The sequence below is a fragment of the Bombus vosnesenskii genome, unplaced genomic scaffold (assembly GCF_011952255.1).
Source record: "Bombus vosnesenskii isolate JDL3184/JDL3185 unplaced genomic scaffold, Bvos_JDL3184-5_v1.1 scf7180000013304, whole genome shotgun sequence".
NCBI classification, from domain to species: Eukaryota; Metazoa; Arthropoda; class Insecta; order Hymenoptera; family Apidae; genus Bombus; species Bombus vosnesenskii.
In genome coordinates, this window is record NW_022882953.1 from 445833 (window position 1) to 471474 (window position 25642).

Consider the following 25642-nt stretch of genomic DNA (forward strand, 5'->3'; position numbering starts at 1 on the left):
TAGGCATTTTGTTCACTTTGCTCGATAAACAGCTGATGCTTGACTCGATACGGAACGAATACGATTTCATATGATATAATCATAATCATGAAAATCAATGGATTCTTTTTTTTTAAAGGCTAAATATTATATGCATCAAGTTAATGTGAAACGTAATGCTAGATCTCCGCTAGTCCTTGAAAAGTACAGCAGATCTAAATTGAATGTATGTATTGTATATACCTACGAAGAGAGAGACAAAGGAAGAAAGAAAGGATGATTTTTGGCAAACCAAATATCGCGAAGCAGTATGATATAAAACTAGGCACTCGCAATTACTCTATGTGATTTAGAAGAGTTTTCCTAAGAGCTGAAGTTTTAGACGAACTTGATTAATTTGTTATGCAAGTTCGTTTATATATCGTACATATTAAGAAGTCCATTAATTTTTAAAGGATTTCTTTTAGTTATTAACCAAAAAGATTCTTTTTTCAATTATGATCTGATGAATATTGAACCAACAGTGTGAGTTGAGCAGTCAACAAACAATATACCGCTTCGAATGTGCATTTTTGAAATATAAACTGCTATACGATGTAACACGAGTTCAATAAATGCATTATACAGTTCTGTGTAAATATCAACAATTCTTATTTGCCACAGAAAAATTGACAAATAAATATGTACAAAAATATTGTTCGGATTAACGATAATCACATATACTTTGTTTTAAAAAGAAAGAGAGCTAAGAAAACAAGAAGAGAGCTACATCGTTGTGTCTTCCTATCTAACGATTTAAAAGAAAGGGTAACGCAATCTCAATGGCTAATAGTAACGCACTATTCGCATGACTTGCACAATAAATAATTTCCTACGCGTAAATTCTTATAAACGATAATATTGCACGTAAAATGAAAAGGTACTGCACTCTTAGGGATAATTGATTAGAGAGAATTAACTCGCTTTGATACACATACAATTATACTAGGAAGTAATTTTTTTCCAACATCTCCAAGGTCAAATAATTTTCCTCATCATTTTAGCTAGTAACATATATGTATATTAGATACATAAAAAAATATTCTATTTATTGAATAGAAGTTATATTTCTATATTCACAAAATTCTACCAAATGCAATAATTTTGTAAAGTTGAAGACTAAAAAGTATATAAGTAAGCTATCTAAACATTTACACTTGTAATGAGGGAAATAAGAATTGTAATCTTGAAGATGCTAAAAGTCCGACTCTCTACAATAAGATAAATAATGCCTCATCGTAACAATCCTTCGAAAAACAAGGATAAAAATAAAAAAAAAAGACAACGAGACGATCGATCAACTTATACGATATTTTCGATAAAACTCTTGCTCCTTTCGTATCATTCTAACGATCCAGGTTAGCGTCATTTTATCGTGCTAGGTTCTTCTAATTTTGAGCATGTGCAAGTTAGGATGCCATGGCACTTTCCTGAAAGTCGACGTTTTCGTCTCGTCAGGGGATGGAACTTCCTTGTCGGTATCGGCTGTCTCGCCCTCCTCGATTAATCTAAGTCCAGTAATACCCGTATCGTAGCTGAACATTCGACGATGTCGTTTTACATCTTGGTTATCGGCGTTCCAATCTCTTGTACCCGGATCGCTGACCACGCGTCGATGCTTTCTGTGATGATGATGGTGGTGTCGACGATGAGGATGATGATGATGGTGATGACGCATTTGCCTGGACGATCGTATAACATGGGCCGAACATTGAATATCCACGGCTGGTGACGCGATGCAGAACAAAGAGTTCGGATCGAAGTAGAGCCGATTGTCGACGAAAGGAACGAAACTCACTGAATTCGTCATCCACGAATTAGGGCAGATTAATTTCTTTGGGCTTCTCTGGATCGTAGAGGACCATTCGTTGTCCTGTTGCAGGTTGATAGTTACCTTTCTGCGGCAATAAGAGCGACGCGATCTCCATTGCAATCTGTGAAAAAAATTATTTACCCCTTTTTATGAGGGAAAAGTTTGTAATGGATACCCTTTGGTGGAAGAAGGATATAAAAGAAGATTAGACTTGAATAAATATGAAATCAAACAATTTCTGTTACATTTATATAAATACTTTAACTTATTACGTAGTTTTATGATAAATATATAGGATATTTCAAAATTAAAATCAATATCCAAATACAAACATCGGGTTTGTATCATAAAAAAATTTCTTATATATAAAAATAAGTATATTGCAAGATCCAATATAACTAAAATTTTTAGTTTTGAACGTATTTATTTGTAATTAGTTAAAATAATAATTAACAACACACCTAGAGGAACATGGATGTAGCGGTCTGTGTCGTCAGTTGAGCGGATGTTCTCCCCTTGGCATCCTATAGCATTTATTCCACGCTTCCAGTAGCAGTACACAACTATGAAACCGATAAAAGATCAACAGGGGCAATCCAATTCTGGATATAATGCCCCAGGCGAGAACCCCGAAGAATCTCAGCTGCAGTTCTTGCGAGATCCAATTTTGTGTGATCACAGTATCAAAGGCCCACAAAACGGAATTACTGAACAGCAGGAAAGTGATCACTTGCCTGGCTGGTTTCGCTATTATTTGGAAACGAGCTATGCAAGATCTCTTCGATGCTTCGGCGATCAGTGTACTTTGAGCGAAACATTGGATTAGTTGTAGAATCGATGCTGTGAGTAGCATGATGTGTCTTCCTTGTGTTTCGTCGCTTTCATCCTCTAGAAGAGCCAAGGAACAGGCAGAAACAACGATCGTGAAAATGGAGTATAATTGAACTCCGAAAAGGGCCACGTTTGATAATAAATTATCTAAAATGGCTGGTGCCCTTGACACTATGGACATCTGACGAACTTGAACAAGTCCACTGGCTGTCATTAAGGTACTCAATATTAAAATGCTGGTCAGTGTGCCACAAGTTAACCAGGATAAAGTCGACGAAGGAAAATGTTCGTCTTCTCTTACGACCAGAAATATCAGTATAACTACTATGCCAGCTACCATACATAGTATTCCTAGGAATAAACCTTTGCTGGAGCCATCGCAGCCGACTTTGGTATGACTCGTCAGATCTTTGCTACCGTGGAACTTCTGCTTGTGTGACAACCGATTTCGACCCACGTTCTGACCCATTACAAAAGTTACTGCAGCAGCAATTAAACTGAAATCAAATTGGAAAGAATATAAAATTCAGATCACTTAAGATGTAAATTTTGTTTAGATGTAGATTTTAAGGTATTATGATCTTGAATTATATATGGATCAGCGATATAAAATATACCTAAATTGCACAATAAATGGATATAAAAATGGCATGCTCGATGTCCATAATTGTCCGAGGGTGTTTGTATTCAAACATTCTTGTAATGCAATCACTTGGGAGATTTGTTCGTTCGAGATAGGTTGATATGGTTGGAAAACTTGCTTTTCTATTGGAGAATGATCTGAAAAAGATTAAATAAAAAATAAAAAAAACATATTTTTATATCGTACATTTTATAAATTGATATAATTTTTTACATGCACATTTATAATATTTATTTTCACATTAAAATAATGTTCATTGCGTAAAACATACTTATCAGATCTCGAGAATGCCTTGTCAAAGACTCCGGAAATCCTCGAAGATTTAACGGAGAAGCAGAATTGTGGATACCTCGTTGAGCTAAATGAACAAAATATGTCCATTCTTGAGCAGAATCCCAAATCACTAGACGAACCCAGACAGCAATATTCGTGGCAGTTAGATGTATAAATCCAAACCTCGCTGCTAAACCGAATCTCTCCACAAGAACCTATAAATAAAATATAGTCAATTCCATCAGCTTGTTAATCCTACTTTCACTAGTTTATTTTGCACCGTGATAGTAAAAGTTCAAAGAACTAAAAACATTTGAGTCAATTACGAACAGCTACGTATCTTGTTAGTAATCGCTGATAATCTTTAGAAATTATATCTTCAAATATCGTAAAAGAGAACGTTATTGGATTTTCAAGAAGAAAGTGAACCTATACAAAATTTAGTAAAATTGCGTTCCTTTTTTATAATCGAACTTTCCATAGCTTAGTTCTTAAATTAGAGAGTTATAATTTACTTGATTAGTTATTACTCGAATACGTGCATTTGACACATTTGTTACTCTGCTTTTAAAAAATTGCTAATTAAAATATCACATATTCATAAATATTATACAAACGAATATCTTATGTCACTAAAGAAATATGATACAAATCAAAGGAGCGATTGACTGCCACACGAGTAAAAGTTGCCATACATTGAAATATACAACATCATAACATTTAATTTGTGCAAAATATTATATTGTATTTACACACTTTCTCTAACAATGTTATCTAAGTCATATATATAGGATGTGTATGCACATCGTTAAAAGTTGTTTAGTCTACGAAAATTCTAAAAAATGTAATAACGTGAAATGAACATAAAGAAATATGTAAATCACTGTGGAAAACTTATTTCTAGTGAAAATATTTATCTCAAGTTAATTCATCTAATTAAAAATGGCTTATCAACAATAATTATCATATATGTAGATTGGTCTATCATTTACGTTTTATACCTTCGAATCAAACAGCAAAATGAAAGTAATACATATCAGAAGGATGAACAACTAAAACGAAAAATTAGAAGTATCACCTCAATTAATCTTAAGATTTCGCTTTCGATAGCCTCGACCCAATTGATTCTACACAAACATCAATTAAGATCTGCTCACCTGCGAGTTTACGAAGAGAAAGTGCATCTGCAGAAACGTAAATAGCCCATGAAGCACCGGATGTACAAAGACAACGTCGCTCAAGCATTCCGCCCCTTGCATCATGGAATGCATCGCCATCTCTAAACCGTTGAAGACGAGAGTCGCCAAACCGAAAACTGTTTAAACGTGTTCATTTTTCAATGCTATCTTCCCTTAATCTTTTTTCGTATAAAATCAACATTGCCTTATAATATCGAATCACACTCCTGACATGAATTAACTCTTTTGCTATGGTTCCTTTAAAATCGAAAGCTTTCAGCGAATAAATACCTTTGTAGATATTAGATTATTAATAAATAGTTTTATGGATATATAATCTATCGATAGACCATTTTTATAAACATGGAAAAATAAAGTAAAATACGCATGAACGTTTTATTACTTTAAATAATTAATTGTGACGCAATACGTATAGCTGGAAATAAAAATGATTTTAAGTTATAAGATGTATTTATACGCCTTTAGCATGCCATTACTCGATATTTGAGAAACTCATCTGCGAAAAAGTTAAAAACTAAATACACAGAAGACTGACTTTTATACTTTCATCGAAATTCAATGTTACAATGTTTGACTTCTCTACTCCAAATGACAACTGAATGCCATCAGTTGCTGAATGCAAAATTCTATCTAATGTTTCAATATAATGTTTCGTACTAAATGTTGCATTAAAGTAGTAAACAGTTGATCGATAAGGCAAAATGTTGATGGGCATTGAAGTGGCCAAAAACACTCACGGAGCGCTCCAACCCGAATGTAGAAACTCGTCGGTGCTGTTCTAGATCGCGAGATGTGAGCACGTTTCAATGATCCAAACCTAGTTAAAGACGCGCCACCAAGTTCCGCATCATCCATACCGGTTGCACCGGTACCGAGACTCCCGCAGCTGTCTATCAATACCCAAATATAGATACTGATGATCACTGCTATGCTTCCTACGTACAGGTACATCAGGAATACGCCCTGCAAGTTCAAGTGGTAAAATAAACAAAATTACATTGATATCTTGGAAAAGATACATTTTTACACAATGTACATTCTACACGAATAAATGGAAAAGTTTGGGGAGAGAATGATATAAATTTGGAAAAGAATTTTTCGATATTTGAAGAGTACCCTTTTCTTAAATAATACAGGAATTGATTAATATGAAAGAACTCTGAAAGTAGATTCTATTAATGAGTTGAGAGTTAACAATCTAGAGTAATTATAAATGAGATAACAACAACACGAGTTATCATTTAAAAGACCATAGATCATTAATTGTATCTTAATTAAAACACAATTATATTAGCCCTGAAATCTATTTATATCTTTCTTTTATTAATAAGCTTGAAAAATTATATGTTTAAAAATTCTATGATTTTATAGTATATTTTACACGTTAATTTCTAAAATATTGTCAATTGTCACCGATATCAATGCTCCACTCATGAATATCATAGTGATTCATCCTCGTCGTCAATATTTCTTTGACTAAAAGACTTAATTATCGTTATGAACTATGGTATAAAGAAAAGAACAAGAAGGCACGCCCAGGAATACGAAAGACAGGTAGGAAGATAGAATACGGTCCTCGATTCATCGTAATTCACAGACTGTAAAGCTAAAGAAATACATAACTTCATGAATTCATCGTGCGCTGAAATACGGTTTGTGTCATAAGCAGCTTGGAAATCGTAAGTACAATGCTTCAAATGACGGTTACCGTAATAACACAGTGTTTCAAGTCAAACTGATTCATAATTTAGTCAAGAGAGCATAATACAATTGGTGAAATTAATTACGAATGCCGTTTGAAATGGACAGAAATGACAAAAATGGTGACACTAATTCATGTTTCTGTTCTCGATATATCGATATAATTATATCCATGATCGTATAATAGTCCTAGAGATACAATATATTCATGATTTTTGAATATGAATATACGTATATAAGTATATGCAGGATGTTCCAGTCTTTTCCGGCCATACGTTATCGGTATATTCTACAAGTCAAGATAAGAAAGAAATACGATATAAACATATGCTAATGGAGGTATTGTTAATGAGTTGTAACAAAAAAAAATCAATATCCGAAATGAGTAACGAACGTACGTTACTATGGTACTAGATATGAATAGATCAAATTAGACATAACACTTGTACGACTTCGACCTCAAAGAGTAATAAACGAAAAGTTCAAAAAGCAATAAATTTTATTTGTTGCCGCAGCCAATCTTGTGTTGACGGGAATAGTGAACATTTTGAAATGGAGTTGTAATTGGAATTGTAGAAGTATTTTTTATACGTTTATATGACATTTTTTCTTGTCTTAACCCATAGAATATACTAACAATGTATGGCCGGAAAAGACAGGGACATGCTGTAGTGATTAATTCTATGATTATTACTTTCCTATTTTTATTACATCTTTACTTTAATTACTGCAAGAGTAATGAATTTAACATACAATAGCTATAATTCTCTTAAATTCTGTCTCACTTGAATTGTTTTACAGTATATCTATAACTATGTCGAATTAAAACTAAAAATTAAATCTATCTTTAAATATATTTCACACGACGTAATCCATAATTATACGAATCACAGAATTATGGAAGAAAAATTATTATTACGTATTTTATTATGAAGAATAAATCTCGTTACTTTGTACAGAAAAATAAATTACAAGTATGGGATATAAGAAGGATATAAATTATAAGTATGGGATTTATCAGTAGAAGTATGTATATAGTAACATTTTTCATATGAAGATATTTACTTTCAAATAAATTTAAATGTAAAGGCAAGACAATTTTGTTACATATACATGTACCTATCTGATAGTACTAAATAATCAAGGGATCAAACGTTAGCCTAATATGAGAACGTGGGAAATTATTTGCAATTACGCTGAAGAAGTGGGACTAAGCCGCAAACCACTCAAAGGTCATAGAATCACATCGAATACAGGATATATTGCTATGAATCACCCTCATGTTGTGAGAACAAGCAAATCGAAAGGTCATATCACAGATCATCTCGAGGTCGTAAGATCCGCCTCATATTCGTACACGATTATACATTATTATTATACAACTCTGCAGATTAATTTCAGCAGCGTTATGAAAACAAACTGAGTACATGGCACATTCATCATCATTCTGGGATTGTGAAACTATTTTCGGGTGAAAGCATATATAACACAGACCATTTTGATATTGTAGAACCATTGAAGAAATTGGTCTTGGCAAAATTTGAAATTGCAACCGTACTACTTTGATAAAAATTTAATACAAAATAAAATTTCGATATTTATCTTTCCATCTTCGATGGAATCAAAGGACCATGTCACAAATCATCTTGATATCCTAGGACCATAGAACTTAACAAAATTTGAAATCGAAACCCTGTTACTTTAATAGAGATTTAACGCGATATGAAATGTCACTATGTATTCTTCCATTTCCTCTATAAATATTAATTCACACATGTGCAACTGCAAAACCATTCTATTATTTAAACCTCTAACGATTCAAATGAAAAATCACGTGGGTATGTGTTTCATAGCTGTAAAGACGCAGTAATTGACTTAACTATCATAAAACCTATAAACGTTCGCGTTTATAGCGTATTAAGAAAGAAACGTGATCTACGATGAACAGTTCACCAGAATTATCCCATATTTAGCGTTATCGTACCGTTATCTAACCTGGAAATTTCAAAAAATCTTACACGGAACGATCATAAAATCCACAAAGCACAGAAGAAAATTCACTAAGTTTTATGTCTAACGACCTTATGGGAACGAACGTATACGCGGAAGAGCTCAGGTAAAAACTAGAGACTCTACATTCTGGATGCGACAGCAACACTAAAATGATAACCCAATGACGCACATGTTTCTCGGTAGCTAAATAAAATACTACCGAACGTGGTATGTTTATTTCACATATTCACTTCGCAATTTGTCCCTTGCTATAATATTCGTATTTTATGGCTCGAACGCCTTCAACATCTGTTACTCTTTGACGTTTAGGATAAGTGCTAAATTCTCCAATTTTTATGATCGTAAGTTATCTGCATTAATGGTGATGCGTTTAGATAAATGAATAGTCTAGATTAATAAACAGATCTTATTTAATATTGCCCGGTAGTCGAATTTTTATGTTTCAATTCTGCTCACATTTCAACAGAAGATTTCACGAAAAGATTTGTAATATTCGAAGAAAGACTTCGCATAAAATTGGGACAATATATACGAACAGACATTCTCTCATACTTTCTTTAAACTTGAAATTCTGTAACACTAAGAAACACAATTAGATCGAGAGTGATCCAAAAAATGGAACAAGGTTCAAATCTAACGAATCCGTTTGAAATTAAAAAATCTCTCTGCATACCTGCAAACTGAGCAAAGGAACAGGAGTGTCCATGACCTCGGCCAAGCACAGAGCGATCATCAGCACCACGACAAGCTGGCCGTAAACGTTCGAGAGAATGATCCATAGTTGAGAACTGTAACAATCACCATAAAAACCGAACCGTCGACCGCGAGATCTTCACCTCATCATTTTTCACCATAAACATGAACTCCATTCATCGTGAGTTCATCATAGCCAATACTTATCTCTGCCTTCTGATAAATTACTGTTACCTATCTCGTATAATGCGCGGAACGTATCGCAATTTATAAAATTACAGTGTTTACCCGGTGAAATCGAAGACAACCATTACTTATTCCCTTTTTACATCGTTCGAGAATTAAATGTGTATAGATCCAATAAGTTGTTTGAGAAGAGAGGTCTTACAAGGGTTCAGAATGATCCAGTAGATCGCTCGTAGATCGTGTCCTAGAAAGGATCCTGGAGACCAGAGACCTGGATGGAGCGGCCCTTGTTACTTCTGCATTGTTTGTCTCGGCCTCGTTGTTCCTTTCACCCCTATTGGGGGCTCCTCCAGGTGCACCCTCCACGGTGCCACCCGTCGTGCTTCCTGTCTCGTTCAGGCTGTCCTTGTCGTGTTGTTCATTGCTGGCTGAAATTGTTAAAGAAGATCAATGAATGATCAAGGATCTTTAACGTATCAAGTGCGGGTAACTGCACAGTGATGTCATGTCATGGCTTGGGTGCTCTCGGAGACAGGTAACGTTACGTTGTCGCGTTAAGAAAAAATTTCACGCTGAGCGGCCACGTAACTTTGGCTCCGCGACGCGTTAAACGACGTGTTAAACAGTATAATTTAGTCTAATTTTTATATTATTATAAATAATAGTTTAAATAGTAGCATATAATTTTTCAAGCATTCTTTTTAAATCGTTTAACAAGTAACTGTCAATAGTAATTGAGAATTCTGATGTTAAGAAACTGTCTGTTATATTTTAATATGCTGTTATATATTTATATTCGTTCAATGTATTTCAATTATCTGCATACAACAAAATTATTTTTCTTTTTGTTTTTTCTGTAGATACACTAAAATAAGATTTTTTAAATAATTTCATAGTTTTTTCTGAAATATTCGATTTATTTTCAGAACTTTCTTTACAATCGTATTGTTCATTTTCGTTCAGAGACGCAGGAACTAAGGATCGAAGAACACTAAAAAATGTACTTATTTGCATACAAAGCACTAGATACAGCAGAAGTTTGTACAATAATATATATATAAGACGTATATATGTATAAGACATATAAATAATGTATATATAAGACAGTAACATATATCCAGGTGGGAAAGTATAAATAAGAGAAACTGAAAGAAGAATGGCCACGAAACTTGGGAAGCATGAAAAATGCATCAGATTAGGCTACATACCATCAAATTACTACGGATTCGAAGAGTTGTTGATCTCAAATCTTTTTCAAGTCACATAAACAGACTGGAACATGGCCTTTTCACTTTCTTCATTATACAACTTTACTAATTAAGAAGACTGATGAAATTGTAGATCAATGAACCATAATATGCATACAGATGCTTGCATAAATTAAAATTTTATATAATACGTATAAAGATTCTGATAATAAGCTGAATGGCTGCCAAATTTTACCTGGTGATTTTCTGTTGAGTAATCTTTTTCTGAAGTTTTTTATATCTGTTTTTTTCGTCTTTATTACAGAATTTAGATTGTCATAACCACTTAGCTTCGACGGTCAAGGTTAGCATTATATCGTTATTAACATTAAGCTTATTAGAGTTTTTTATTAAAGTTCATTATCGTTAAATCTTTAAATTCTTAAACTTATAGATTATTCAAAAAATGAAGATAACAGTATCAATTAATTAATATTAATATCAGTTAATGAATATTAAAATAGTAAAGCAAATAGTAAAACTTGCGTATTTAAAAGGAAAATCAGTAAAATGTTATTTGTTACATCTAAACTCAGGTATTTAACCAAATATTCAACTATTTAATTTGCTTGAAAATTCGTGATTTCATTCTGCTCTTCTTTAACTTATCGCTTACTACTTTGCCCTATTTACTCATCATTTCAAAATTTATCCTGAAACCGAAATAAATTTACTTTTACAATGCTTAAAAAGGACTCTTGAGCTTAATTTACATAAAGAGCTATCTCTTTTTAAAATTTCATTAGCTTTAACAGTTGTATGTATAACACAGTAGCAAGAAATTATCATCATGATACACATATTTAAGATAAAGTGGATTTTCGAAACTGTTGCCCAAATTCCATTTGTTAACTGAGTCTACTCTCCGTGGCCTTTTAGGGTCAGTAGAGTAATACGAGCAACTTTCGCTAGAGGAATTCGTACATCCAACTGTTCCTTCGGTAATTTCGACTCGACTGATTTAAAAACGTTCTAAACGCGACGAAACGGATCTGAGAGTTAGAAAACTCGATCGCTTTAACGAACAAGGTAAATAAAAAGTATAATGATATTCGTCATAACAGATAATATTGGAAATTAAATGATATTGATGATAAATCGAAATCCAAAGATATATCGAAGATTAGGAATGTAATTATGACAAATCAATAGTATGTTATAACATTATACCTCATGATATTAGGTTGAAAAATTTGTAGCATCTCTGACAATTAATATCAAGTTTCATTATATGTATATTTAGCTCAGATGAAAGAAGATTGTTTTTATCTTAGAAGCTTACAAACACGGCCAAGTTTTTTCTAAAAAGTGATCATAAATCTACATAGATGAATATAAGTAAGCACTACATAGTAAAAATTTACCATTAAATATTCCTAAAATCGCAGAATTCATTAAATTGTCCAACAGACGATATAAGAAGCTAAATCCATAAAAATATATTAGCCGTGAATTTTTCTCAGACATCATCGCCACTAAAATAATCTAGTAGAATGTGTCATAATAGTTGGAATTAAAAATCAAAGCACTATTTCACGATTGAAACGCAAGTGACCATGAAGCGTTGATAAATTAAAGGAATTCATTTCTTTGAAAGCCGCATCGTAAATTCGTTAATTGATGCAACCACAATGCAAATAATTGTTTTCCTTTACATTTCTTATTCTTACTCTGATGTCGATGTACATATATAGACGTTCTCGAGATTTGTTAAGTCACTGGCAATTAACTGGGCCCGCGCTACCGTATAATTGAGTTGTTTAAGGTAAAAGTGATGTAAGCCAGTTTTTCGCGTACTTCGTTTAACACCACATCTCGAAAGCGTAAACTTAATTCTAGTTTATGCAGAAGTGATGTAAGTATATCTTCATTGGTTTCCCGATGAATAGCAGATTAAGTGAGAGTTGTCCACTCGATCCCTTGCAGAATTTTTAATTTATCTTCACTATCAAGTAATCGACTTTTTTGACTTACAATTAATTCCAAGGAAAACTGATCGTCTTTCTCTATACAGATAAACCTGCTCGAGTACAAGAGAACGTCACTTCATTACGATCATAGAAATACATAGTTGAAATACTAATCTCACCTCCATTCATATTAACCTAACGTCAAACGATATTCAAACGATATTCCAGATAGATCATCTGGATTCTTATTGTTCCCCGACAGAGATTGAAATCGGTAAAGTGAAGAACGATCGTCGGTGGTTGTAAGGATTGTTCATAATGATCTGTAATAAATGGACAGTCATGAATACCGCTCGTTTCAAAATGTTCGATAAGCATATTCGCCGAGGAATATTCCGTTACTTCGTGATATAAATTATTATTACTTCAGTTTCAAGCTGTAGGCGGTCTTCGTACAAAATCAATAGTACTATTGGTAGACTTCTACAGAGATGAATACCTGATTATGCAACGTCAGAACCTGAAGGTGAAGAGTCAACATTCGACAATTATTTTACAGAGATCATCAACAGTAACTCTGTATTCACATATCCATAGTACCGTTAATATTATTTTGCGGTACCATATACACTGGTTATGGGAATAAATAAAAATAGAGTATATGTTTAAATGATTGAGAAATATAACTTTGCCAATATAGCCTGTAATATAATCACTTGAAACAGATTCAGATCTGCGACTGGATAGTCTTGATCCCATTAATCTATTGGTATACTGATGTTTTCGCACTAAACTTTCCTATGTATACCTACTATTTTCTCTAAATCAAGATTACTATTTATTCTTATTAGTAATAGATAAAAAATATTGAATGTTTGAGTTACTAAAAATTGAATTAAGAATGTACACAAAACTACAATGTCTTAGCTATATTTGTTAATGCGTTAAAGAATTACCAAATAGAATAAATAACAAAAGGTTGCAATCTCTTAAAGATAACTGAAATAAAAATTGGTAGAAAATGCAGTACCCTACTATAATATTCTATTCAGGATTAAAGAAAATGAGGCGCAGTGGAAACTTGATAGCAGTGACACGATGATGAATGGGCCAAGAAGAATAATACGAATTGAAAAGAAACACGCAAGATCATTTGAAGTTTAAAATTAAAGATAAAAATTGTACTATATTATGAAAGTAACTTTTATTCAAACGAAAAAAATGTGACATTTTTTATCGTAAATTTTTGATGCTGTTGAATTATGAAAAAACTTGTTCTCCTTAATTTATAGATAAATAATAATTCATTATAGGTAATTGATACCTTTGAATTATGGAAAAATAATACTTGGTGTGCTTGATTTATTGCTACATAATATGTACAGTAATGTATAAATGAAGAAACTTACAAAGTATGTTAAGATATTCGAAAAAGCGTATCATTGGATTAGCGCGATTCTAAGTCGTAAAATATATATATAGAATCAATCATCAAAATACGCGGATATAACTTCAACGGTGAATTAGATTTGATGGAAATACTAAGAAAAGTTGGTATGAAATCATTGGCCTATTTAATCAAATGGGTAACAGAGCTCGGTGAAAATTATTTATCATAAAATACGTCCGTGCGTTTTCACACAACCTGTTATATATAACTTGCAATTAAAAAAATTCTAAGATATAGATATAGATAGTCATAGATCTTAAACGTTATGGCACAATAAATTTGCGGGAAGTGAATCCCACAGAATGTTGAATAAAATTAAATTTCTTTAAAAAGAATATTTACATCAAAATGGTGAGGTATAAAAAATATGAACAGAAACTGTTTCTTTAGAGAAAAAAAAGAAAGAAAAGTTAGCATTATAGAAAAAATAATGTTTATGTTGAAATATATCAGACTTTAATATTCTGTAGGGATTAAGTTAATTGTTGTGCGAGAATAAGCAGATATGAGTATCTTTTTCAAACTGAGTATAAAATAATTAATCAATACCTAAAAATATATGTTAAAATACTAAGAATTATTAGTAGAATAATTATAGTAAATAAAGTAAGAATTTATAGTTAAATATAGAATATATTATATAATGCATTTTATCGCTTTTGATCCGTTTATATGGCTTGGAAGGAATCGTCGGTATTATGAAGTGAAATGTGAAATTTTGTGACCCAGCTGGGTAGAAAAATTAGGTCGATACCGCGTAAATTTGAGACCTTACGGTTTATCTTGAAACACGGTCTGTCATTACGCTGTCGGAGAGTTGCAAAAAAGGTAGAAACTCGTCTGTCAGCTGGCAGAAGGATTCGAGAAATTCATTTTCTTTCTGACACCATGCTTGCAAAAAAATAGATTCTCCGAAGTTTTATTTCTATGTCATAAATCATGAAATGAATTGGCGCCTGTTATTAGCATTTTTGACAGCTTTTACAGAAAATGACTAACGATTCATTCAAATCATTTTCATTTCAATACGATTGATATTATAAAAAAGTTTTAAATAAAACAATAAATAATTCAATAAGTATACTGTTAAAAACACATAAACTACATGTACTAAAATACATATACGCTTAAACAGAGCAAAGATATTAAATCATCCAATTATTATGAATAATACATTTAACAAATAAATCTCAATCAACAATTCATTCGCTATTGTTAATATGAATGTTTCAGAAAAACAAAAACGACAAAAATGAAGAAAGACCATTAAGCATAAACTCACAATCACATCATCAACATATGGCATACTACGTCATCAACTAATAACAATAAACTATCAATTCGACATTTATTATTATAATTCACCATATGCACGAGTCCAAGAGAAATCTATATAAAAAACAAAGAACCCGTTACTTACACCAACTGTTCGCGACGTTAATTAACATACAAAAATTTACCTCGCGGGGCTTTCTTAAAAGAAAACAATCGTCATCACAGGCACGCTTGAATCATCGTCCATGATAAACGTTGACGTGCGTTCCTATAGCAGAAGACAGGCAGCGTGCACCACGATATGCAACTGAACAAGAGAGATGTGCTCCAGAGACTACCACCAAACGGAATGGCTTGTAACCCAGAAACATGCCAGGAACATATCGACTGGTCTGGGACACAACACGGTGGTGGTAACCAAGATGATGATGAGAACTATGATGATAATGAAGATGACCGCCAGGATGATGATGCCGTTTCTCGTAGCCTCGTTTTCAACACTTCGACAAGACTATACGATCAACGTATGCCGCTTAGCTTCTGTTACTTTGATATTTTCGCAATGATGGTGGCGGATACCGTAGGATATTTGAAATTTCCCGTGGAATTGGATAACGACCTGACCTAGATGCATCTTCACAAAATTGAATTCACAATCGGATCATATTATTTCTTTGTTTCGGCGAATAACACGATATTATTATTCGTTATTCCCTTATTTCTCTATTTATTTATTTATTATTCCTTTTCGTAGGGTTTCTTGTATAATTAATAATTCTGATATTATTATACGAGATGTCAAGAAGGATTGGAAACTTCAAGAGTAAAAATCTTCAATCAGATGGATTTTTCTGCGATTAATTTAGCATTCATAAAGAAAGATTCAGTTCTTATGCTATTAATCTATCTATCCTTGTTTTGATAAAAAGAAGGATGATCTTTCTGATTGAGTATTTTGGAACAATACTACGGCACATATGCGATAAAGAAATGTTTTATGATGTTTATTAATGAGATAATAACAAAGATCATAAAGATCTGTTTGATTCAAAGATTGTAAGGTCTGAAAAGATGCTCGATATAATTAACTTGCAATATCATTGTGTAAGGGCTACGGGTGTTTATGCATTTATTTAAAAATGCACAAAATGCATATAACGTGCAAAAATATATAAAACCAAAAAAATAACATATTCATTAGACCACCTAGATTTCATTTCTTAATTAATTATACATTTATAAAAGTATGAATTTGCGTAATCATCCGGAATCAATTTTTCATGTTAATCCACAACTTTCTAAAGATATCACTTCTAATACACAAAATTTTCCTCTTCTGACATCCTTTTCTAACGATTGATTTATCCACCGCTACAATAATTTGCATTCACTTCCGTGTTTATGAAGGAATTCCCTCTTAATATCCCACGCATCGAACACTCAATTAAAAGATCGCGTTTCGCGAGTCCTCTGTAATTTACAGAAATGCCGTCCAGCACGTATGATGGCCAACCAAGCGGATCGAAACTTGTTTAATATCATGACGATCAAGATGCGCCTTAAAAGATCGTGTTGCAGGACATTCGGTGGTTTTGACACGCCAACGCGCACGAGTGAACCGAAGGCGACTTCTAGAGATTAATACGATCACGAGCATGCGATCCTGTTATGATCCGATTAATCGTTCGCCTCTTACGGCGTGGCTCACGTGAAATCTTGACTTATTACACCATAATGCACAGTTCATGACACAAGAACGCTAAGAGTCGAAAGTATTCGCCGCAGCCACCTGTTGTATGAATTATCGGTTCCATTCGTGACTCGAGGTCATCCGCCTCTATGTACATACATATCTCGATTTCTTAACTTGGCTAATGCATGCTTAACAGATCTCATTAGAGGTATGAGTATGATAGATGTAGGAAATTGATAGGATGGAATTTTATATATATAAAATTACTATATTATATACTACTACTATAATACTAATATATTAACTTTAATAGTAACTTTAATAATAGAGCAATTTGTAAAAATCGAACGATCGATCGCAAATAAAAGATTCATTTATTCAGTTTCAAGCATTATTGCGTTAAGGCGTGGAAGAGCGGATCTTTAATAGTCTTTAATAGTCTTTAGAAAGTGTACAATGATGTTTGGATTTTGTAAAGATTAAATGATAATATTTACAGCGGTAGTAAGGTGTAGCTGATCTTCAATTTATTCTTTGACCTTGATCAGGCTCTTGTTGAATCAATCATTCTGTTTAGAGAAAGCTGAATGAACAGATTCGTACAACCGAAAAGTGAGCGTTTTGGCAAACGTCTAAATTGAAGTTGAAAAGTCTATAATTTAATTCATTAAAAGAGTATTTAACTGAAAAGTATGACAAAACACGTGTTCATTCAATGAAAGTTTTAGTCTGTTCACTGTTATATTATATATTGTAGACTAAGAATGTAAAGTCGTCATTAAAGTAAAAAAGGTTATTTACGTCGATGAAGATGAACTTAACAAAACGTCTAGGTTGACTTTCCATCAATTTAAAACGCACTTTTACTTCATGACAATGAGTCACTCATCGCAAATACCTTCGTGAAAAATAAAGAACCTGTTTTCTGTACCTTTCACTTGGTCACTTGAAAGTTCAAACCGAACTACCGATAGTATCTAAAATTTCTCTTTTCTCGATTCATCTCGCATAAAAAGTGACTTTGTGAATCGACTTCGAATAGAAATAAACTTATATGTTTATGGAAGTAAACAAGAATACTACCTCTAAGAATTTGCATTTTATAAATCCAAAATTTTTATGCCAGATAAATTACTGTTATACCTGCCAACTATAAGTGCCATATTGCCAAATATTAAACGATAATTTTCAATATAAATCCCTAACATCGATTTATCATGAAGAATCAGAATAAAATCTGAAGTATCTGAATTTCTCCTTTGGTATATGACATATATCTTCGAAGGTGTCAGGAAACTATGAAAGAGAATTTTCCACAGTATACACCAGCCTCATAAAATATCGTTCCAATCTCCTCAGCTGATTGTATCTTCGCGGATTACGTGTTCCCTGAAAGGATGCCGATGATAACGCTCCTACTTTTCCTCTTTTTATACTTCAGCCATGCGAGACTAATCGTCTCGTTTTACGGCGCATAGAACTGAACGGCTCCGTGATCATCAAAAAAACGACGACTACTACCCAATTTGATATTCCTCTAATTAAGATGCATTGCTTGTCAAGAGAGAAACAAAAATGGAAAAGAAACGAAAAAAATGTGGGAAGATGCAAAAGTACGTGAATAGTTGTTAACACTACAAGTAACACTAGGAAGATCATTCCATTTCTTTCGACTCGTCATCGAATCGATAAAATTTGTTATATTTCACAAAATTTTAACACTTGAAAGAAATACGTTTTTTTATGTTTTATATAAAATAATAACGTACTGTCTTTAACAAATTTTCGAAATATAAGGCGGTTCTCTTCTACTCTTAAGATAAACATGAAAAAAATTCTGGTAAATAAACGTCAAAATTTCACTTTGAACAAAAATATGAATGTTCCTTTCTGTTTTACACAGCAACTGATTTTTAGACAGGAGAGAAGCAATACTTAAAAAGGATATAAAAAAAAAGAAATTCTGATATTTCTAGCGTTAAAATTCGATACCAAAACGTGATAAATAATCGTGAAGATATAATAGCCTCGATAAAGAGGGAAAGAACCAGTTCCGACGTGTGACACGCGAAATTATGTTCGAAATTCATTTTCAGCGCTCAACTGGTTTCTTTGGAAAACGATCGTTCGCCACGTCGTCGTGCATCCGTTCGCAGGATAAAAATTCATGAAAGTTTGAATGAACGAGGCAACGACACACACGTTAAATCGATTTGACCGCTCTTCACGATGCAACGAATCTGCTTTCACGCGACTTGCATCGATCGTGTGCATAAAGGACAATTTGTCGTTGATCAGGAAACGAGCGTTTCAATGCGATTTCGAAGCGAAAAATTGCGCTACTCCATGGAAAAGGACATTTTCCACGGATACCTTTCACCTCGTTTTACTCTTTGCTTTCACGATGTACGCATCCTTTGTGCGTGCTTCTGCAACGCATTCTCTTGATCGTGAACTTTGCTTGAACGAACGTATTCCTGCTAAATATTATGGTAATTTTATATTTCAAAATCGTTGGATTTCGAAAATTGTTGGATCGAATATTAAATTTAGAAAGTTGCTGAATGTGAATTAAAAAGCGAAAAACGTGACTTTTCTCGAATTATTGATATAATGTATTAAGAGTTTCTTATACTCGAATGAATGACTCCAACTAATCTTATTGGAATTATTGGAGTTATTCAAATATCAAAATACTGCAGTTAGAAGTATCGTAATTTATTGAATTAAAGTTTGAAGTATCTATAACATTATATCGGTCTGAAGACATCCAATTACGTGTACTAATGAATAAGATCTATGGCAGCTGAAAGGATTAGAAATGGGCACATGACAAAAATTATGCGACATATAGAATATATGTACTTATGAGGACATTAGAGAAAGTTCAGAGGGAATTTGGACGGCATTCACAGCACGTGGAGTGTCAAATGTCAACCGCTTAATTACGTCCTAAACGACAATTAACGGTTAGAAAACACATATGTTACTTGTATAACACTTAATGCACACAATTAATTTTTCTACTTCCTTAATAACTTGTTCACAAAACTTTATCTGTATTCATCGCGAAGGCTATGTGACATTTAACGCAAGCGAAAACGGTATGTGGTATTAGATTAAAAGGCACGTTAACGACGTTAACAGAAAAATCTTGAACATCCTTAAACGGTAAATAATGATGCCTACCATATTTATTAGCTTAAACTCGACAAATTTAATAGACGTAATACCTAAAATAAAATTTTCTTCTCCTTCTGTTGAAAAGTTTAGAGTACGAGAAAATTTAAAGAAGCTTAAAGATGTTTAACAAAGGTTGAAATAAAAATGAATTCATTAAAACGGGATATAATCTCGTACTTCTAAACAATATCTTCTATTGAAATGGAGCTATCAACAGTTTTATTCCCAGAAAAAATAGAAGAATTTAATTGAATAATGAGCAAATTGCAACAATGCATGAACATGAGCTGATTTATATTCGGAATTTTCTTTTATTATCTCGTAACCAACATGCAACGAAAAATTATGCACTGAATAATTCATTAATATCCATACTCGCTTATGATCTAAACGAGATTTCCACGATTCTAATTTCATAGATTTCGACATTAAATTTGACTTCAGCAATGCTAAAAATCACAACATCTAAGAAATATTTTTATCAAACGAATTAATCGTATAATAATGATATTCTCATGAGAAACTAAGTATCAAGTACAAAAAATTTCAAAGAACAACGACATAAATAATACCGAACTCACTCAACTAAAAAATTTATTTTCAGCAAAAGAATTACAACCGTTCAACAATGCCCACATGAAACATCAAGGAAAACGGTACAAGAATTAAAATTCTCATACTTCGACTAACAGGAAAACGAAATATCACTAACAGCACAATACAGACGGCTGGAGTGAAGGATTTATCACCATTCTTTCCCATAAACTTCTCTAAAAAATGTTTTTCATCCGTAAGAAAATATTTCTGCAAAGTCTACAGATTCTCGTGTGCAAATGCAATTACACTGTTCTGGCACTCGAAAGCAATAGGGGACTATGATGCGCGAGCAAAAGTGGATAACTGTACTGAGGAAGCCGGTTACAGTAGATGGCAAAATAAAGATACAAATCCCTCGAGATGCGTCGTCTAACAACGGTAACGTGGTAATGTGTAACAGCGACAAAGCTGTCAGAAGGCCAATAATCACGGCGCCACATGTTGGATAAATCGATGTAAGTTTCGTGATTAATGATCTCGCTGATACATACCACTGTGGAAACGAAGTGGAACGAGAAAGTAAAGGGTCATCGAAGACAAAATGCTTCTTTGGATCACGCGTTTCGTACAAAGGACACGTTGCTCTCCACTTTCTTTTCCATGAAACGAAACGCGCGAAGATCGTTCAACTTTGCGCCATTAACGACCGACGACATTCGTTCGTCATGCGAGATTATTCACCAGCCACAATTCACAAATCCTTGAATTTAGACTTTGTAAATTACAAATTTCTATTAATTCTTCCTTTTCAGAATTTTAGAAAGATTATTATATTTAATTATTTCTTTATTATTCATTAAATATTTTTCTGATCTTTTTCTCACCGAGGAGACCTTATTATTTCAACTTTGAGTGAATTATAGTTTGTGTTACATGTTCTATTACTGTAATCAGTATTAATTAGAAAAAAAGATTAATCTCTCATTGAGCGTTAACTTTGAATGAATCGAGAAACGCTCGAGATTTTCTAAAATCATTCGTTCTACGCGTATCACTGTTATTCTCCCTCGAATATAAATAAAAGAAAGTCAATACGACATCGCATGGCTGGAGAAGTTGGGAGAAAATATTACCTGATAATTTAATATATTTATGTTAAAAGGTACTAAATCAACTTATTTTCTCGTTAAAACGATGTCTATTGTCTTATCTCGGAAAACTATCATCTGTGGATCACAATAAAGAAAGTTGGTACTAGAAGAAAACAACCGAAATTTATTTCGATAGTTCTCTTTCATTATAACATTTTCTTTTATCAATCCTTTCATCCTTTGAATGCAGCTGTCATTTATATTTACGCTACCCATTACATAACTCAATTTCATCATTAATTTCTACGTATAAAAATTCACTAAACGCCATGATCAAAGATCCATGATACTTATCATACACGTCTACGCCATAAAGGGGAGGAAAATAAGACAGATAAGGTGCAAAAACAGCGAAAGTTGAAACCGTCTATTCATTACCGCAGACAGCGATAAAAAGTACTGGAACTATGAGATCCATGAGAGCCATTCGATGTATTCTCAAATAGAATCCTCGTCATGGTGAAAACTCGATTACTGTGTTCCACGGGGGAAGATTGAAACACGACATACGTGCGACTTTAATCCTTAATCAGCGGTATGAAAATACCGCATAACAGGCAGGATGGGGTTAATAGGCTCTGTGGCAGGCTAATTTGAAGAGTTTTTGCAGCCACTGAAAAGTTGAAGACCGGCATGTACCGTGAGTCATCGCCGACATGCCATAATGCAGGTGTATTGTACACGTTAATTATCCATCAGTTAACAACGTTATAATATGTTTCATGGTACAAACGGTACTCTTTAGCAGCGAAGATAGTTGATTGACTAAAATGGAAACTCTTCTGTAGATCATAGTTCATCCACGCTACAGCAATTTTATTATATTTGGTAAATTCAAAGTCACAGAATTGTAAAGCTAAGATTTTACGAATTTCAATTTAATCGTCTATTTCGATTTTTAGAAGTGTCATCTTTATAGCTTCATAATCGATTTAATTATAATTTTATTTTCTGAAGGAAAATAGCAGTAAAGAAAGATATCGATCGAAATAAACACAAATTATATCAATTCATATACGATAAATTCTTTATACTGATCCACGTACAAAATAATATTTTATTAGATTTATTTTGATTAGTTTCAACACCCAGATTCATAACACTGTTACTGCAGAATAAATAAAAAATTTCCACAAATGAAATTCACCTATCGCGGAAAACAACTGCAGCTCTTTAAAAAGGAAAGTAGGTTATTCCATTCGATCTATAGAAAATTAATCAATTGGAGAATTAAATGCTATTCACACTTCCAGCCTAGATTTCATCGAACACCTTGCCAGCTAGTTCCAATAACCGTTAACCATCGATCGAATTAGATATTAGTATCGAAAACAGTCCGACAAACAGAATATTGGTTAATGAATGCATTGCTAATAAAGAAAACTTCGCACGTATCAAGTGGACGAGACGCGTATACGCACGATTCACGTCGGATCTACCGCTAGCTATTTCTTTTGGTCGCCGACCCGATACCGTACAGTGTACAACGACTAACGAACAGCTTGCATACAAATTCATCGCGTCTTGACAAACGAAACTATGTCGCGCGCAAAGTGTTATACCGTTGTACTTGAACAACCATCGTGTCGGATGATCTCACCGCAGTTGCATCTTTCACTCAACCGGATCGCCGGAGATCGAAGAGATCACCGACTGAGAAGAGATTACCACCGATTTCCCTCTACTAGACCGAGAGTATCATCGAATAAACGGCTGTATTAGCAGAACAGAACATGAAGAATCGGTCTCTCACCCTTTTTATCCATTGCCGAAGACGTGGAAACTGTTGAAGCTTCTTCAGGCACATCCACTGCTCGTTCCTCTTTGCCAGAAACGATTCCACCGATATTTCCCTTAAAATCCTCCTCCTTCGATATTAACGCCTCGTCGTTCTTACTATAATCAATAGTAGTTTGATCGTCAACTTTCTTCCATTCCGATAAATCCTTGTTGTCCGCCTCTGTAGCAAATCCCTCGAGACCAGCTATGTTCCGAATATCAGGCACCAGGGTCTCCTCGTCGTCCTCTCTTATCCGCCATTTAGCTCTTTGATGGTGTTCAGTGGTCCCGTTGTTCTCGCGAGCCGCGATTTCACTCACAGAATCCACCACCTCCTCGACCAGCTCCTCCTCCTGAAGCATGTACTCTCTTCTCTCATTCGGATTCTGGTAAACACGGTAAGGTCCTACCAAACCGACGATTCCTCTGGGCACCGCCACGGTCCTCTTCCAATCCGCATGCAGCTGATCAAACTCTCCCAAGTGGTTCGTGTACATTTCACCGAGACTGAAGAGACGTCGCGGTTCCGGTAGCTGTCGAGACGCGACCTGTAACCAGCGGCGAAGTTCCTCTTGCCGTGAACAAACCTCCAGCTGTGCTTGCCTTTCCTCCGACGATTGTTCTTTGATCGGCTGCAGTTTCCTTTCGAAACAACACGTTTCGTTTAACTGAACTTTTTTTGGTTTTTTCACCACGCTATACAGAGGATCCTCATCTTCTTCGAGTATCGTCGAGTCTTGAAACGTTAATTTACTGTCTGTCGGTAGCCAAACGTATGGAAGCCCCCTTTGCTCCGCTCGAGATACTTCGTAACCGCTTTTTCTTGGTTTTTCACTTTTCACGGCGCTTATCACGACCACTTTGTTTTTTACGTTAGATGGTAAGTTGTTGGCAGAATCGTTGCTGTCGAGAACACTGTATATAGGCTCGCGAGTAGCAGTCTGAATCCACTTCGGTCTGTTCTTTGGTTTAGTCGAGCACCTAAACTGCTGCGGATCAGCTGTTGGTGTCTTTCGTTCTGCGTTTGCAACGGGAATGTCAGTTAGTTCGGCCACCATGGTCAGGTGTTTCGATTACGATCTAGGTGATCAGGTTCGCCGGATGTCACGCTTAAATCGTGACAAACATATTCGAAGGCTATTCACCGGTCTTCTAGACCAAATGTCTTTGGGTGCGACCTGAACGTGTCAGCATTTACAGGACACCCACGATTAACGTGAATTTGGCATGAACTTATTGACATACAAAGTGCTTCTGATTTAAAGCTTCAATGATTGATCTACGAGTAATTGCAATTTTTGGATCAATACACAGTAGCTTACAATAATATTCGAACACTTACAGAAATCTTTTATATATAAATTGTATATATTATTGTAATGAGATACTTTACCGATATTGGTAAAATTTAGTACCAATAACTCATTGTTTAAATCCTTTCCTGATCTCTAAGAAATACATATATGCTTACACTAAATGTCTTGTAATTCCTACGTACAATTTCAGATCTGTTTCCAATATAGTTATAATAATCGAATCTCATTACAGTGTTAGTGAAATTTCAAGATGTTTCGTATAATACATATAATATATTCATAAAAGGTTTTTATAAGTGTTCGAATACCTTCGTGGACTACTGAAAATACAATCTTTCAAAATTGTGATAACTCTGATCGTTGCACTAAAATTTAAATCACCAATTAAAGAGACCCGTAATTGTAAAACATATGTTTCTTCGATGAAGCGAATTCCAGGTTCTTCTTTAGCAATTTCTTGCCAACTCCTTAAATGATTCTATCGATGAAATCCAGGCGCTGGAGACACTAACAGACACTTTTATATTTTTCTCGTATTTCTAAGCATTTTTGAAAGCTCCGTCTTCGACGAGTGCACCCGATCAAACACAAAAGGTAAATGTCGTTTCTTGGCTTTAGTTTTACCAGAAACAATGTCCCGTGGTCGTGGAGGTGGCTGGAGGTCGATCGTATGGATCTGGCTCTTGTTCGTGACCAGAATGACGAAAAAGGTTTCACATCCTTCATGGGAG

General features: G+C 33.9%; 2 protein-coding genes across 2 annotated transcripts; both read right to left on the minus strand.

Moving 5' to 3' along the window:
- Positions 1-613: 613 nt before the first annotated feature.
- LOC117234413 (lateral signaling target protein 2 homolog) lies at positions 614-1931 on the minus strand. Its single transcript, XM_033495576.1, has one exon. The coding sequence runs from the start codon at positions 1826-1828 to the stop codon at positions 1397-1399; it is 432 nt and encodes a 143-aa protein (XP_033351467.1). The 5' UTR covers positions 1829-1931; the 3' UTR covers positions 614-1396.
- Positions 1830-24677, minus strand: LOC117234409 (proton channel OtopLc-like). The gene is made up of 9 exons (XM_033495569.1): positions 23570-24677; positions 9573-9798; positions 9165-9279; positions 5515-5740; positions 4736-4893; positions 3577-3793; positions 3280-3442; positions 2293-3159; positions 1830-1952 (listed from the first exon to the last, which is right to left on the minus strand). Exons 1-8 carry the CDS (start codon positions 24651-24653, stop codon positions 2325-2327), a joined length of 3024 nt encoding a protein of 1007 aa, XP_033351460.1. The 5' UTR covers positions 24654-24677; the 3' UTR covers positions 1830-1952; positions 2293-2324.
- Positions 24678-25642: the final 965 nt, after the last annotated feature.

Bases quoted from the DNA above. Each gene is read 5' to 3' on its own strand.
- LOC117234413 (XM_033495576.1), bottom strand. From the start codon at position 1,828: ATGACGAATTCAGTGAGTTTCGTTCCTTTCGTCGACAATCGGCTCTAC.
- LOC117234409 (XM_033495569.1), bottom strand. From the start codon at position 24,653: ATGGTGGCCGAACTAACTGACATTCCCGTTGCAAACGCAGAACGAAAG. The intron at 5,741-9,164 runs GTATGCAGAGAG...TTGAACTTGCAG, and splicing joins TTCCTTTGCTCAGTTTGCAG to GGCGTATTCCTGATGTACCT. The intron at 3,160-3,279 runs GTATATTTTATA...ATTTGATTTCAG, and splicing joins CCATTTATTGTGCAATTTAG to TTTAATTGCTGCTGCAGTAA.